The sequence below is a fragment of the Salminus brasiliensis genome, chromosome 11, assembly GCF_030463535.1.
Source record: "Salminus brasiliensis chromosome 11, fSalBra1.hap2, whole genome shotgun sequence".
NCBI lineage: Eukaryota > Metazoa > Chordata > Actinopteri > Characiformes > Bryconidae > Salminus > Salminus brasiliensis.
Window position 1 is genome coordinate 1,934,132 of NC_132888.1, and position 16,414 is coordinate 1,950,545.

Here is a 16,414-nt window from a genome sequence, read left to right on the forward strand (position 1 = left end):
ACTGACTAGATAGGGTGACAGTAACGTTGCCAAATAACACCAGGATTGCTAGCACTAGCAAGTAGTTAACACTCAGTTAATAACTCTCATATTAAACTTATCTAATAAAACAATATTATTCTGTATTTTAAATAAATAAGAGCTGTAATCTGCGTATGGGATAACAATCATTTAATGCTGCTTAATAAACCATTACAAAATTACTCCAGATGAAGGAAGGTTAGGTTAGCTAGCTTAGTGTGCAAAGCAAGAAAACCTAATAACTAATTCTTATATTATCTAAAATTTTGTATTTTAAGAAAAATATTCGGATTAAAAAGGTTTATGCTGTTTTACAGAAAAGTATCATAGGTCATTTAGCACTATTACACCAGATGAGGGCAAGTTAAGACAGCCAGCAAACCACTGAAACCTAGTAACTAACTCTCATCTTAAACTTCATAAAAGAATATTATTCTGTATTTTAAAGAAATAAGCACTTTAATCTGCTTATTGAATAACAGTCTTTTAATGCTGTTTAACAAACCACTACCAAATTACTCCAGATGTGAGCAAGTTAGGCTAGTTTAGGAGCCAACTCTCATATAATCCTAAACTATCTCACTAAAACAGTATTCTGTATTTTGAGGAAATAATTACGTGTAATACTATGCAAAACTATGTGTCGTAATACATTAATACTATGTAATGTAAAACTATCATAGCTAAGTTACACATGATGTGGAAAAGTTAGGCTAAAATAACTAGTATCCACTCATGGGATAGCAATCTTTTAATGCTGTTTAACAAACCACTATGATTACTCCAGATGAAGTTAGGCTAGCTAGCTTAGTGTGCAAAGCAAGAAAACCTAATAACTTATTCTTACATTACAAATGCGGTTTTACATAAAATACCATAGGTAATTTACATGAGATGTATGCAAATTAGGCTACCTTAGTAGCCAACTCTCATCGAATCTTAAACTATATAGCTATCTTGCTAAAACAGTATTCTGTATTTTGAGGAAACACGGACGAGTATACGTTCTTGTCTACATTATGTGGAATAGTTAGGCTAAAATGACTTAAAAATATTAGCGCTGTTTAATGTAGCACTGCCGCATTAGACCAGATGAGGGCAGGTTAAACTAGTTAGCTTAGTGCAAACCAATGAAAAGTAGTAGCTAACTAATTATGTTATTTTTACAAATTTTCACATATGATTGTGTTATTTGCAGGTTACGCATAAACAGACATGCAGAGAAAGAGTCTTCTGCTTTCAGAGGATGTGGTAAGTCTGAAGAACCCTTTAGCCAACTCATCTGAATAGCTGGCTAAGCTATAATGTTATAACGCATAATAATTTAATAAAATTCATTTTTTATGTATTATTGGGTATATGGTACCACATTGCTACCCACAATATCTGCAGTATAATCTGCCTTTAATGTAATGAAAAAGTGATATTTGTACGGTTTCAGTTTATTCATCTGCAGCTGATAATTTGAGATGTGGATGATGGTTAGTTAATTACAGACGGACTTTTATGTACAGAATCTGTGACCAGGGCGTGTTTAGTTGACCCAGAAGATGGCCGAGTGTGACGACTTCATCTTACCCCTGGACAACCTGTTTTTTGACAGGCCAGTGGTCCATAAAGTGTAAGTGAATTATATTCAGAGGCAACTAGTGGCTCCAAAATGGGTTTGAGGTTTAAGAATCATCAACAAACTGGTGTAAATTTAGGGTTAAAAACCATACACACTAATACGATTAGGTATTTACTATATATATAATCTTAATAGTGCAGTTTTGGCAGGTTGGTACACAAAATATTATCATATTAAACCATTTTTATACTACCAGGAAGTGATAAAGCATTGCTATGCCAACATATGTCGTAAGTTCTGTCCGTCTGTCCATCCATATAGGAACCCATTATGTCAGGGGCACAATTCTTGGCAGCTGGATCCTGCACCATCAGTTTCAGAAATACCAGCAACTCAAGCCATCCAGAAAGAGGCAGAATGCATGTCTTCAACTGGTGAGTAAAGAAACATCCAGCAGGCCTCTAATCCTCAGAGCTGTGTATAAACTCACATATAAGAGTCACCACCCCACCTCATTATCCCCAACTCCCCAACTCATCCTAAAAGTACTGGATGGAGCTCCACAATCCATCATTCCAGAGAACACAGTTCTTCCACTGCTCCACAGCTCCTCAATGCTGGGGGGCTTTATACCCCTCAAGCCCATGCCTGGCATTAGGCAGCATGGAGCCAATAGGTTCATGATGTTTATTTGCTCTAGAGAGTCCTATTCTATTGGCAGTACTTCTTCTCTACAGGGACTAGACAAGCTGTGTGTGCATTTGCACATCTTTGTCAGCAATGGGTGGAACCAAAAGTGGATGCAAGTGTTTATTAGAATGGGTGTCTGCAAACATTTGGACATTTGGGTAGTGTATTTCCATGTACATTTGTTCATGAAGAAGAATTTGTAAGAGTACACAGTAAATTTAGCAGTAAACTTTAACCCTTTGTTGCATGGGAACATATATTTCACACTGTTGATTATATTTAGGGTATTTTATGGTTAGTGTTACACTACATAATGTTGAAAAAGGGTTCTAGACATACTAGTTTGGACTCCTTTTGATAGCTTCCCCAACACTACTAAATGTAACTACAGCTCTATTTGAGCGATTAACATTTAACACTGTTAAATTTACTGTGTAACAACGTCATATAGTCGCTGTCACACAAAAATGTATCTATTGTATCTATTTTTGTAGTTTTTTGAATCTCCATTGAAAGTTCAGATGATTTTTTTTCCTTCTCCTGTGAAGTTGCCAATTTTTTGCCAATTTTTAGTCCATAGAAGACGATACACACAAAAAGTTTCTCAATAAATATAATTAATAATAAATATATTATTCAATATATGAATAAATAAATGGCAGTTTTTTTCCATTAACCATTTTCAATACATCTGATGAAGAATAGGAAATGTCTTATGCTTGTGTTAGACTGACATCTCTCCTGTCCACAAAGGTTACTCTCAGAAGATAAGAAGGTTTTTGCCGCCTTTCCGAAGACCCTTTGTCAGTGCTGGAATCCAAGTCCAAAAACAGGCAGGAGAAACAGGAAGCCAGGAGATATTTGGTGTGCAGACATCTCAAACTCCTTCCGATAGGAAACACATTGTTGACAGCAGTGATCAAGCCTGGTTCTGTCCTGGTTCACAGACATTTGGTAACATTGTGGAAACCAGACCATGTCGTCCCAGTGCCACCTCACAGGTTAAGAACCGGTAAGCGTAATATTTTCATTTGGTGGCTTTTTTCTGTTTAATTGGCTAACATATTTTAATAATAAAAATATAATATATTTTCTGTTGACATTACCTTAGAAATTGCCATGTTCAGTTAGACTGCTACTTTTACATTTGTTGCTGCAAGCTGCAAAATGTCCTAAATCGAGCACAGACAAGCTTACAAGCAAGCCCTTGCTCTCTCTTTACTGAAGGAATCACTGTAAAATTACAAATAAAAAAATTAAATGTTATTAAAATGTTATTAATATTAATAATAATAATCTGTATTTTCAATATCAAAGAGACAATCGTGTCATCATGTACTGTAGGTCATGCAGCATTTTCTGACACAAGCAAATTTAACCACATCATTGGATGTAAACAAATAACAGGGGTGTAAGAAAATATTGGTATATTGAACGGTCACAGTATTATATTTTGCAATACTGCATCTATTCTCAAAAATGCAGGATTGTGGGCAGACAGTGGTTTATTTTGTGCTTAAACCCTAACTTTAGATCCCACTATTCTGATCCCCCCCCAAAATAATTAGTTTACTCAGATTAAGGGCTGCACGATATTGACTAAATATCCTAACCCAGTCTTACCCACAACCTAACCCAAACCCTGGCCCTAACCTTAATCTCAATCCAAAACCTAATCCCAACCCTAATCCTTAACTTCAGCCCTAACCGTTACCTCAAGCCAAAACCTAATCCCTACCATCACCCTGGCCCTAATACTAACCTTAACCTCTACCCAAAACCTAATCCTAACCCGCATCCTTGTGATGGTTGGGAAACTAACCAGATGCTTGCGGATGTAAAATAACAAGACTTCTTTAATGCAAGGAGCTTGAGTTAGACTGATAACCAAGACAATCAACCAAGACTCAAGAAACACAGCTAACAAGGCAGACATGAAACATACAGAACTAGAAAAATGAGAAACAATCCAGAGTCAAAGCCTGTACTCCGGAGAATGTGAGCGAGTAAACAGTCTCTAATTGGTTGTGGTGAATGGCATGATAGTGATGTCATGGGATGGAGGATTCTGGGAATTGGAGTTCAGATGGTCGATGAGTACAGAGGGAGACGTGACAATCCTGTCCCTAATCCTAACCTCAACCTAACATTTCCTAACCTTTACCTCAACACAAAACTTAATCCTAACCCTCATCCTGTCCCTAAGCGTTCCCTCAACCCAAAACCTAATCCTAACCATCATCCAAGCCCTAATAATAACCTTAACCCAAAACCTAAGCAGATCAGCTTTCACATTTACATTTAAGGCATTTTGCAGACGCTCTTCTCTAGAGCGACTTACAAAAGTGCTTCACTATTTACCCAAGAAAAACCTCAGCTAGTTAGAATAGACTAATAATTCAAAGGTACCTTTAAGCTTTAGACATTACTAAGCACAAGACAATAAGGTGACCATATTACTCTATTCGTCCAAGTACTCTCGGAAGAGGAGGGTCTTCAGTCTGGGTTTGAGGACAGTGAGAGTTGGACTCTGCTGTTCGGACACCCAGGGGAAGCTCGTTCCACCACTTCGGTGCAGGACAGTAAAAAGTCTGGACGCTCGTCTTCCGTGGATCTTAAAGGATGGCGGGTCGAGCCGAGCCGTACTTGAAGCTGGAAGGGCTCTTGGTGCAGATCGGCTTTTGACCATCGCCATCAAGTTCGGAGGGGCTGGCTGGTCTTGGCTTTGTAGGCCAGAGTCAGGGTTTTGAATCTGATGCGGGCAGCAGCTACAGGAAGCCAGTGAAGAGAACGCAGCAGTGGAGTGACATGGCTGAATTTAGGGACATTGAAGACGACCCGTGCCGCTGCATTCTGGATGAGTTGCAGGGGCCTGATGGTGCGCAGAGGGAGACCAGCCAGAAGAGAGTTGCAGTGGTCAAGTCTGGAAGTGACGAGAGACTGAATAAGCACCTGGGTGGCCTCTCTAGAGAGGAAGGGTCGAATTCTCCGGATGTTGTACAGGAGAAATCTGCAGGACCGAGTTACGTTTGCAACATGCTTTTGACCGTTTTGACCGTTGCCATCAAGTACGGAGGGGCTGGTCTAGTATTGGCTATGTAGGCCAGCATCAGGGTTCTGTATCTGATGCAGGCAGCAGCTACAGGATCGTCATATGTATTGCATCGCCAGCATCTTGCCAATAAACACAGCTCTGACAAATACCCGACTAACTACCAGATACCAGATAATACTGTGGGTCAGATCCATAATGCAGCAGGACGTTGTGTCAAAATTTTGTTTTGAAATATAATATATAATATATTCCAGTTTTATTATGTAATGTACAACAACTTACATCATATTTAACCGTTATAACATAATTATATGAGTTAATTATCATCAGTCTGCTGGCATTACTACAAAATACCACCATGATGTTTCTACTACTTTCATTTTTGTAGGCTGTTCAAAGCCCCCATGAGGATGGACTTGGCGAGCTTCAGTACCTCAAGTCCAACAAGCTCCTCAGTGGATGACCACAGCCTCGGTCAGGTCTCTATGGCAACCAAGCATCCTACTACAGCGCACACTGTTGCTACCTGTAGCCCCTTCCTGGAGCCAGGCCAGGTTGAGGAATGCAGTTCTCCACAACAAAAGCATGACACCGGTGTGAAAAAAGCCCACGTTCCCCCTCTGACACCCAAGCCCATTCATATTCAGGGTAGTACACACTAATCTACACATTTAACACTCTGTTTAGTTGTGCTGCACAACATCTCGTTATTCCCATAGTAACCATAGTACCTATTTGCTGTTCACCTTTGTAACCTTTATGGGCAGTAGAGGTGTTACTCTAACAGAAGTGTAAAGGCATTTTATATAATGGTTATTCTAATATCGACATGTGCAATACTGATATTGATGAAAGTTGGAATATGTAAATAAGCCCATAAGTCATAAGTGTGTTTTATTGTCTGCTATTAGCATCCTGACTAATCACAGGAGTTTTTATTCTGTGTATTGATGAATCAAAGTTTTTATATAATCCTACTAAAGTTGTAGAGACCTCTTCTAATGAATAAATTCAGCTACTTTAAGTTGCACTCACTGCTGACACAGATGTGCAAATGCACACACAGCTTGTCTAGTCCCTGTAGAGAAGAAGTACTGCCAATAGAATAGGACTCTCTGGAGTAGATAAACATCATGACCCTATTGGCACCATGCTGCCTAATGCCAGACGTGGGCTAGAGGGGTAAAAAGCCCCCCAGCATTGAGCTGGTGATCATTCAACATCCTAACCTCACTAACATTGTTGTCGCTTAATCTAATAAAATCTAAGCAAATATAGTAGAATGTTTTCTTCCCTGGACAGTAGAGACAGTTACTCCAACAAAAACTATTCCTCATCATTATCCTGGCCCTGATCCTAACCCTAACCTCAACCCAAATCTTAATCCTTACCATCATCCTGGCCCTAATCCTAGTAGAGACAGTTACTCCAACAAAATCAGGGTAAACTCTTCTAATACCCTTGTTTTCCGAACAGTGAATAAGCAGGCGTCCTAATACTTTTGTCCATATAGTATGTAGTGTTTGGTATGGGTTCATTCATTAAAATCTGTGTAAATACTTTTCTCATTTCTATGTTGTCATAGTAACTTTAGCATCAGTTGTGTATGAAAGTGATGCGACACCCACTAAGTTATATATGCATATTGCAGATTTTGGATAGCACGTGTTGTTTCTAAATAAAAATATTTTTTTTTCACGGCAATTTAAGGATCATCTGGACCAGAGACCCTTCGCCCCATCTCAGAAATACGTATCCTGATGATAGGAAACTGCTATTTCCTTTTTTTTTGTGTATGTTCTGTAATGTTGACTAGGTTCATGATTACCTTAATGACCAGCACACAGCTGCTAAATTTAGAAGTGTCTTCAAAGAGTTCCCCTACTTCAACTATGTACAGTCCAAAGCACTGGATGATGTAAGTATCATTCATCCACATTCCTTGTATTGAACACATGGAACTGATGGAAATCATATAACATCATTAGCATACATTTACACCACAGGTATCCCAGTTTATTCATTTTTTGATGTTTGTAAAAACAGTAGAGATAGATTTAAAAAGAAAGGCAGGTGTAAAACAGCAGGTTGTCAGGTTTCTTACATGTCAGTGCTAAAATGCTTTTATAAATGTTTCTTCCAATTACTGCTGTGTTTTAGGTCCTTTACACCAGCAAGAACTTTGTTGCCTGTGCCCCCACTGGCTCAGGGAAAACTGTGCTCTTTGAGTTGGCCATTATTCGACTGCTCATGGAGACCGCAGAACCATGGCACAATGTCAAAGCTGTCTACAGTGGGTATCATTATATTTCATATTGTCTTATTAACCCCGTGAACCCTGTTGTTTAGCTATTTATCCAGTCTATCCAGAGTTCCACATGGCTATATGTTAGGGTCTATAAAATTGATTAATGATAGGTAAATCATGACAGTAATGAAGTATGGGCTTACATACAAAGTCTAAAGGGGTTTAGGGGTTAGACATGTTTGTCTGTACTGATTTAAATGAAAGGTGTGGGGAACATTTTACCTGATGATACACAAGTGCACAATCACAGCATATCGGCTTATTTTGTTTTCATTTTCGAAAATTGTCGAAATTGCAAATTGTCTCTTTTGGTAAGCTTTGCTAAAAATTGCTTGATTTAAATATATAGATGTTATGAGGTCCACATTAATATTTCAGTGAACATGTATCAAGGCAATCATTGCTAAAAGTCCAAAGTCCAGTTTTAATTAAAGTAATAATTTATTTTAATTCACCGGTATTTTCACATTTGCAATGTTCTTCGTTCTTCCCAGTGGCACCAATTAAGGCCCTTTGCAGTCAGCAGTATGAGAACTGGAAGCTGAAATTTGGACCTCTTGGACTGAATTGCAAAGAACTGACTGGAGACACTGAGATAGAGGATGTTTTTGAGATACAGGATGCTCATCTTATCATGACAACGCCAGTAAGTCATACTTCTTGAACATTATTTAACAGAACATCAAACTCTGTTTTTTCCAATCAGATCGAGATTCAACATTTAAACTGAATGATGCATTAATCTGTTTTCTCCTCTAAGGAAAAATGGGACAGTATGACAAGGAAGTGGAAGAATAACTGTCTCTTACAGTCAGTTCAGCTATTCCTTATTGATGAGGTTTGCATGATGTAATTTTTGTTATTATTATTTACTGTCGCTTACAGGGCATTAACTTAAACAACTACAATCATGATTTAGTGTCCGTGTCAGTTATCATCAGCATAAATAAAGTGTATTTTAATACTTGTTTGGTACTCTCTTACACCATTTCACTCTGCGCTGTAGGTACATGTGGTGAAAGACTCAACTCGAGGACCTACTCTTGAGGTTGTGGTCAGCAGAATGAAAACCATGCACTCCTACTGCATGGCTGAAAAGCCAGATGCTACAAACCGCATGAGATTTGTTGCTGTCTCTGCCACCATACCTAACATTTGTGATGTAAGGGTCAATATATATATATACTTATTTTTAAAATATTAATACAAATACATATTATTTATTTAGTATCTACTGTAAAATTAAGGTTTAATCCCTCAACACTTCAAGGCTTAATACAGACCAAGGGGTATTACTCAGTAACTTCTGTACAAACTGATGAGGCTATTCTCTGCTAATAGACGTTTTTACTAACACTTTCGGCCCACCTGCAGGCCATAGGCTGTTTAAGGGGTTAAAGCCTCTAGATGGGAGAGTGAAATGCAGACACTTAGTGTTAAAGATGTTTATTTACCTTAGTGGAGTGATTCACTGAAGATATTTCTCTTTAACGCTAAAGATAGCTGACTGGTTATCGGATGACCAGGGCCCAGCCACTTGTCTGGAGATGGATGAGAGTCACAGGCCTGTGAAACTAAGGAAAGTCGTGCTGGGATTCCCTTGTGGACACAACCAGAATGAATTCAAGTTTGACCTCTCACTTAACTACAAAATGGCCAGTGTCATCCAGACCTACTCTGACCAAAAGCCCACACTGGTGGTGAGAATGACTGCATAATATAACGTTTGTTAATCCTGATTTACAAACAGTGCTGATATTGCAGAAGACTGCCCTACTGGATGGATTAGAGGTGCTAGTACTTCAACATTTTTGTTGCATGGCATAATATTTTACATCACACGCTCTGTATATACATTATCTAAAATGTGGAGTAGAGTGGGCGCCTGCTAGCCTGAGGTGGTTTGTACTAAATTAATGTTATGCATAAACAGCCACATGGCACTCTTACAGCTTCTGCTTTCAGCACCTTCTGTTTGTGAAGAGTTCAGGCTAAGGTAGTACCCCCATAGGCAGAGTTAACTGTAACAGACTAAGTGGCTATCTGTATGATTCAATGTTGTTTAAACCAGCTGAGCTTTCCATCCTACATATACAAAGATACCTGTAGCAAAACAAACATAATCAATGAAAATGTGTGTGAAATGTGGCCAGTTTCTACCACAAAGTAGAAATTGAGATATATTTATGTGGCAAGCCAACATACACAGCTGTGTGGAGGATGTACTTTATGCAGGCTAGCATATCAACACCATATGTTGTTGATATGCTTCAAACAGGTGTGAATTCTGTGACTTCTACACACAACTCATGAAATACATGAAAGTAGAGTATCTTGCTATTCTTTTGCTACTGTGACACTGAATTTCCCCACTGTGGGACTAATAAAAGAGGGTCTTATCTAATCTTAAAAGATATGTCATTATGTTTCAACAAGGACACACAGTGTCACTGATGCAAAGCACCAAATGTTATTCGAAAACACTCAAAAAAACTGAAAAACTATCTGTCCAATTACTGTCAGACTTCACAGATCATGTTGCTAAAGAGAAGAGCATAATAATCTGCATATCACAATATGTAGCAGTATATATATATATATATATATATATATATATATATATATATATATGTATATATATATACATACAATATGATATTTTGACAGTAGCAAAATACAGCTTTATCAGTGAGTGAGTGTTTTGACAGTTATATTAGTTAATTATTATTATATTAATGATTATTATATTATTATCTATTATTATTATAAATATATTATAATTATTATAATAATTTGTTTTTCTTGAGTTGATTTTTTTTTAAATTTTATTTCTCAGTTTTGCTCCACGAGGAAAGGAGTTCAACAGTCTGCCACAGTGCTCGCCAAGGATGCCAGATTCATGATGAGTATTGATCACAGACAGCGGTGTGTTTGCTTTCTGTTATTATCTTTCTCATATGAAGAACTCCATTGTTATGAAATTTGAACTCTCTGTGAAGACACCTGGTTTCCTGACTCACAGGTTGATGAAATATGCCAGCTCTCTTCAGGATTCAAAACTCAGGGGTGAGTACATCTCATTTAATAAGAATGTGGATGAAAACCAGGAGAATAATCTCACTGGATTAGAGACTGTTGGCTGTTAGGGACGTGTGTGTTCTGAGGACTGATGCGCTGTTTTCTCACATGTGCCCTCATTAAGATCTAATTATGTGTGGTGTTGGATATCACCATGCTGGTGTCAGTTTGTCAGACAGGAAGGTGGTAGAGGATGCGTTTACAGCCGGTGACTTGCCTGTCCTCTGTGAGTGCTGCTTTCATATTCATCAAAAAACAGCTGTATCTCCTATTTACAGTGTTGTACTGTAAGACAAAGTGTTAGAATGGTTATAAAAATCTGGCTGACTAATCTTATCCCTATTTTAGCTGTCAACCGTGCACCATGCAGCTTAATTTAGGGGGTGTCGGTGTGTCTTTGCTATCATAACGGCGGAAAAATTTCACCTTGTGCAACTCGGAACACACAAAAGTCATGTACTAAGTCTCTTAATTAATCATGGGTGTGTTTTGGGCATAATGTGCAGTAATAAACCAATCAGGATGTCTCTCGTCATTTCCTTTAAGAGGCAGGTGCAGCCTGACTTTGGGCGGATTGCTATTTTAATGGTGCAGCTACCTGGCCGTGTCCAACTGCCACTGCCAAGATAGCAACGTACGTCTGACTGTTGACATCTGCCTAGGTTGTTTTCAGTCAGTGGTGCTCCTGTGTTTGCTAAGATGGCAATACGGCAGAAATTGACCTGAACACACCTCATTTTGAGACCACCATGCCCATCAGCGCAGACACATTTGCAAGCACCGTTGCTGTTTAAATGACTGTTGGCAGGATGTAAGATAGCAATGAGCATCGCGACACGCCTTGCACAGGGTGTAAGATAGGGCCTAAGCCATGTTTAAGGCTTTTGTAAACGATACAATGAACACACACACACATACACACACACTCGTGATTTCTGTTAATTAAATAATTACATGCTTGGTAACCATTGCTTGATGTTAATGAACCACATTTCTGTGGTGTTGGGATTTGTTGCTTGACACCTTAATGCAGCAAGGTGTGTTACTTAGTAATTACAGGGACGTCTGTACAAACGGGTGGGGCTGTTCTTTGGTAATAGAGTTTTGTAATAACACTTTCTGCACACCGGCGGGCCATCGGCTGTTTAAGGGGTTAATAATAACTAATAAATAATTACTATAATTATTTTTGTATAAACATATGATTTATTTAATCAGTTACCACCAGCACTTTGGCAATGGGTGTGAACCTGCCAGCTCACCTGGTGGTGATCAAGTCCACAATGCACTATGCTGCTGGATCTTGTGAGGAGTACAGTGAGGCTGACATGCTTCAAATGATTGGCAGAGCAGGCAGGCCACAGGTATTGCACTATATTTTCATATAATACTAAAACCAACCCTCAGGACTAGAACACATAGTACTCAACATTACCTCAAAATTAGATCACATAGTATTGCACTTAACCTCAGGATCAGAGCACGCAGTACCAGATGCTCAACTAAACCCCTTGACCAGAACACATAGCCTTTGGACCGAGAAAACATTGGTACTAAAATAAAACTCTGAACTAAAACTTCAGGACTAAAGCACATGACAAAAGCACTTACCAAATTGCAGGACCAGATCACATAGTACTAAAGTAAACTTCAGGACCAGATCACATAGTACTGAACTGAACTTCTGTACCAGATCACATAGTACTGAACTGAACTTCTGTACCAGATCACATAGTACTGAACTAAACTTCTGTACCAGATCACATAGTACTAAAGTAAACTTCAGGACCAGATCACATAGTACTGAACTGAACTTCTGTACCAGATCACATAGTACTGAACTGAACTTCGGTACCAGATCACATAGTACTGAACTAAACTTCAGGACCAGATCACATAGTACTGAACTGAACTTCTGTACCAGATCACATAGTACTGAACTAAACTTCAGTACCAGAGCACATAGTACTGAACTGAACTTCAGGACCAGAGCACATAGTACTGAATTAAACTTAAGGGGCAAAACATAGTACTAATCTAAACTTCAGTGCCAGAGCACATAGTACTGAATTAAACTTCAGTACCAGAGCACATAGTACTGAACTGAACTTCTGGACCAGAGCCCAAAGTACTGAATTAAACCTCAGTACCAGAGTACATAGTATTAAACTAAACTTCAGGACCAGAGCACATAGTACTGAACTAAACTTAAGGACTGGATCACATAATACTGAACTAATCTTTAGGACCAGATCACATATCACTAAACTAAACTTCAGTACCAGATCACATAGTACTGAACTAAACCTCAGGACCAGAGCACATAGTACTGAGCTAAACTTCAGTACCAGAGCACATAGTACTGAGCTAAACTTCAGGAACCAGATCACATAGTACTGAGCTAAACTTTAGGACCAGATCTCATAGTACTGAACTAAACTTCAGGACCAGGGCACATAGTACTGAATTAAACCTCAGGACCAGGTAACATAGTACTGAATTAAACCTCAGGACCAGATAACATAGTACTGAATTAAACCTCAGGACCAGAGCCCAAAGTACTGAATTAAACCTCAGTACCAGAGTACATAGTACTAAACTAAACTTCAGGACCAGAGCACATAGTACTGAACTAAACTTAAGGACTGGATCACATAATACTGAACTAATCTTTAGGACCAGATCACATATCACTAAACTAAACTTCAGTACCAGATCACATAGCACTAAACTAAACTTCAGTACCAGAGCACATAGTACTGAGCTAAACTTCAGTACCAGAGCACATAGTACTGAGCTAAACTTCAGGAACCAGATCACATAGTACTGAGCTAAACGTTAGGACCAGATCTCATAGTACTGAACTAAACTTCAGGACCAGGGCACATAGTACTGAATTAAACCTCAGGACCAGATAACATAGTACTGAATTAAACCTCAGGACCAGATAACATAGTACTGAATTAAACTTCAGGACCAGGGCACATAGTACTGAATTAAACCTCAGAACCAGATCACACAGCACTAAACTAAACTTTAAGACCAAAGCACATGGCACTAAACTAAACATATAGTACTGAACTAATCTTCAGAACCAATGCACATAGTACTGAACTAACTTGCTGCTCTAGAAATTACGCTGTCCTGTGAGAGGTGCTTTGAGATGTTGCATTTTGGTTGTTATCTGTAGGTAAGATACTCACTCAGTGTATTTTAACAACATGGAAAAATACCAGGCTAACGAGAATCTACCTCTGTAGCTATCCCTTTACTCACAACATAACATTACACTCTGTCTCTGCAACGCAACATTTGGCTACAGTCACCATGGGACCTTAGAGCATGGAGACAACCCTGAACAAAAGATGCCTTTCAGTTCATGCTGCCTGTCTTAGCACCCCAGCTGCTTATAGCTGAGGTTTGCAGTAATCCACGGATCTGTGAAATGTGAAGGTCTTGTATTTCATGCTTACAGTTGTGAACGATCTTTTTCGTGCAGCTCGTGCTGAGAATGATGGTGGACTTTTGCTTTTTTTAGTTTGATACATCAGCAACTGCAGTGATCATGACCAGAACTCAGACCAGAGACAAGTACTTGCAGTTTTTGAGCGGATCAGAGACCATAGAGAGCAGGTACGATGCCATGTGATCATCTTGTATTTGTCTTTAGCAGAGAGACCTTTCTAAAGCTCAGATGAACTCATTAGTCTGCAGTCAGTGTCATTTCCTGATTCACTAATGGATGCACAACTCAACTCCTGTCTTCAGCTTGCATACAAACTTGGTGGAGCACTTGAATGCAGAGATTGTTCTTCACACCATCTCTGACGTGAACATGGCTTTAGATTGGATTCGTTCCACTTTCCTTTATATACGGGCCTTGAAGAACCCAACACATTATGGTAAGTTCTACCTACAGGTTTCCACACCAGATAATAAAGGTTACATTGAGGTGACACAGAGGTGACTCCAACAGAAAATTAGATCAATTCTGTGACTAATCTAGGACTATTTTCTATTTTATTTATTCATATATTTAATTTAAAATATTATTTATACACATATAACATATATTATCTCTAATTATATTATAGGTATATTATAATAATATATAATTATAATACTTAATTATATATTTTTATATAATATATAATTTATATATATTTCATAATGTTTTTGATGGTATTACCAGTAATACAAATTTCATAGTTCAGATGGAGGACATAAATTACTAGACAACTAGATATTCATAAAATAATGAGGTAATAATATAAGTAATAATAAAAATAAGCAAACAAAGACTACAAAAGATATAATATAAATCTATAATATTTATATATTTTTATAAATATAATAAAAAATAATAATTTAAAAGCATGAATTAAATGTAAACGTAAAAGTAAATCAAAAACTGAAAACAAAACATATATAAAACATAATATTTATACCTTTTAAGAATGTGTTAAGCTACATCTATTTAAAACACCTGCCTTATATATTTGTACGTGTGGGATAGGTATATATGTATAATGCTTCTGTTAGTGTTGTTTGGATATTCTGTTGTTCTTTGTAATCGCTTATAGAGCATATAGCCTGATGGAGGGCATAAAGTGTTAATACAAATTTCTATTAGTAAAGAATAGCTCTGTATTACTGGTAAATTACTGAGTAATTCACCTTAGTGTGTAATAAACCTTAGAGTGTTAAGGGCTTAAACTAGTGGGAGTAAATTGGTTATAGATGGTTGTTAACTGCTGACCATGCTAATGTGATTATTATATATATTTTTTTATTATATTTGACATGCATTACTATATCATAGAATGTGCACAGAATATTTATATGAATGGCAGGTGTATTTATTAGTTTAAGTTTAAGTGAATTGGATAAAACACATTCGGTAAAACTAAATTTAACTAGAAAACTGTAAAACTGTAAACTGCCTATCATATATAGATGTTGCTCTTCTGCTTGGTAATGATATCAGAGTTTAGCCTTTTTTTGTGTTGCTCTAGTCCAAACAAAAAAATAAAAAATATGCAAATACAAAAGCAAAAAAGTGCAGGTATGCCAATATTTTGTGAAATTACTGTAAAAAAACAAAACTGCTAATTTGAAAGCTAGTAGTTTTAGCCCTTGTGCAACTTTTTCAGTGTCAAATTCAGATCTTGCAGCATCATTTTCTGGAGCAGGTGCCAGAAAACCAAATAAGTTGTTGACATAAAATGGAATAACTGGTCAGATTTAGTGCTAAACTCTGTTACAGGGTTTTCTGCTGATCTTGACAAATGTGGAATCGAGATCAAACTACAAGGTACATCAGGCTATCAGGCCAGGCACACCATCTTTTATTTATATACAATTATTTTGACTTTGGTGACTAAACATGGACTGATTTAATATTGGTGTAATTTTGTGTTTTCCTTTCAGAACTCTGTTTGAAAAACCTGAACTCCCTGGCTTCCTATAATTTGATTACAATGGATGAAGACATAAACATCAAGCCTACAGGTGATGAACTGTATCTGTTGTACTGCTTTTTATTTATCATAATAGAGAGGGACACATACACACAGAATCCCAGTTTTCCAGACAAAACCAAGTCAAGGGGATTTTCCATTCACTGTCCTTTTTGTCCTGAACTAACACTAACCTCAGTCCTTGCAGGACTTACCATTTACATTTACGGCAT

General features: G+C 37.7%; 1 protein-coding gene across 1 annotated transcript in view; it reads left to right on the forward strand.

Annotated features, from left to right (window-relative positions):
• Positions 1–1,565: 1,565 nt before the first annotated feature.
• Positions 1,566–16,414, forward strand: part of hfm1 (helicase for meiosis 1) — a 29,718-nt gene continuing 14,869 nt past the window's right edge. Inside the window, exons 1-19 of the mRNA XM_072691010.1 lie at positions 1,566–1,642; positions 1,913–2,025; positions 3,035–3,293; positions 5,725–5,984; positions 7,047–7,088; positions 7,184–7,254; positions 7,497–7,629; positions 8,139–8,290; positions 8,405–8,482; positions 8,651–8,806; positions 9,144–9,344; positions 10,481–10,569; positions 10,667–10,710; positions 10,847–10,948; positions 11,941–12,086; positions 14,261–14,355; positions 14,491–14,624; positions 15,989–16,036; positions 16,153–16,233. Coding sequence (XP_072547111.1) covers positions 1,572–1,642; positions 1,913–2,025; positions 3,035–3,293; positions 5,725–5,984; positions 7,047–7,088; positions 7,184–7,254; positions 7,497–7,629; positions 8,139–8,290; positions 8,405–8,482; positions 8,651–8,806; positions 9,144–9,344; positions 10,481–10,569; positions 10,667–10,710; positions 10,847–10,948; positions 11,941–12,086; positions 14,261–14,355; positions 14,491–14,624; positions 15,989–16,036; positions 16,153–16,233 — 2,275 coding nt within the window. The 5' untranslated portion in view covers positions 1,566–1,571. The remainder of the gene's footprint in view (positions 1,643–1,912; positions 2,026–3,034; positions 3,294–5,724; positions 5,985–7,046; positions 7,089–7,183; positions 7,255–7,496; positions 7,630–8,138; positions 8,291–8,404; positions 8,483–8,650; positions 8,807–9,143; positions 9,345–10,480; positions 10,570–10,666; positions 10,711–10,846; positions 10,949–11,940; positions 12,087–14,260; positions 14,356–14,490; positions 14,625–15,988; positions 16,037–16,152; positions 16,234–16,414) is intronic.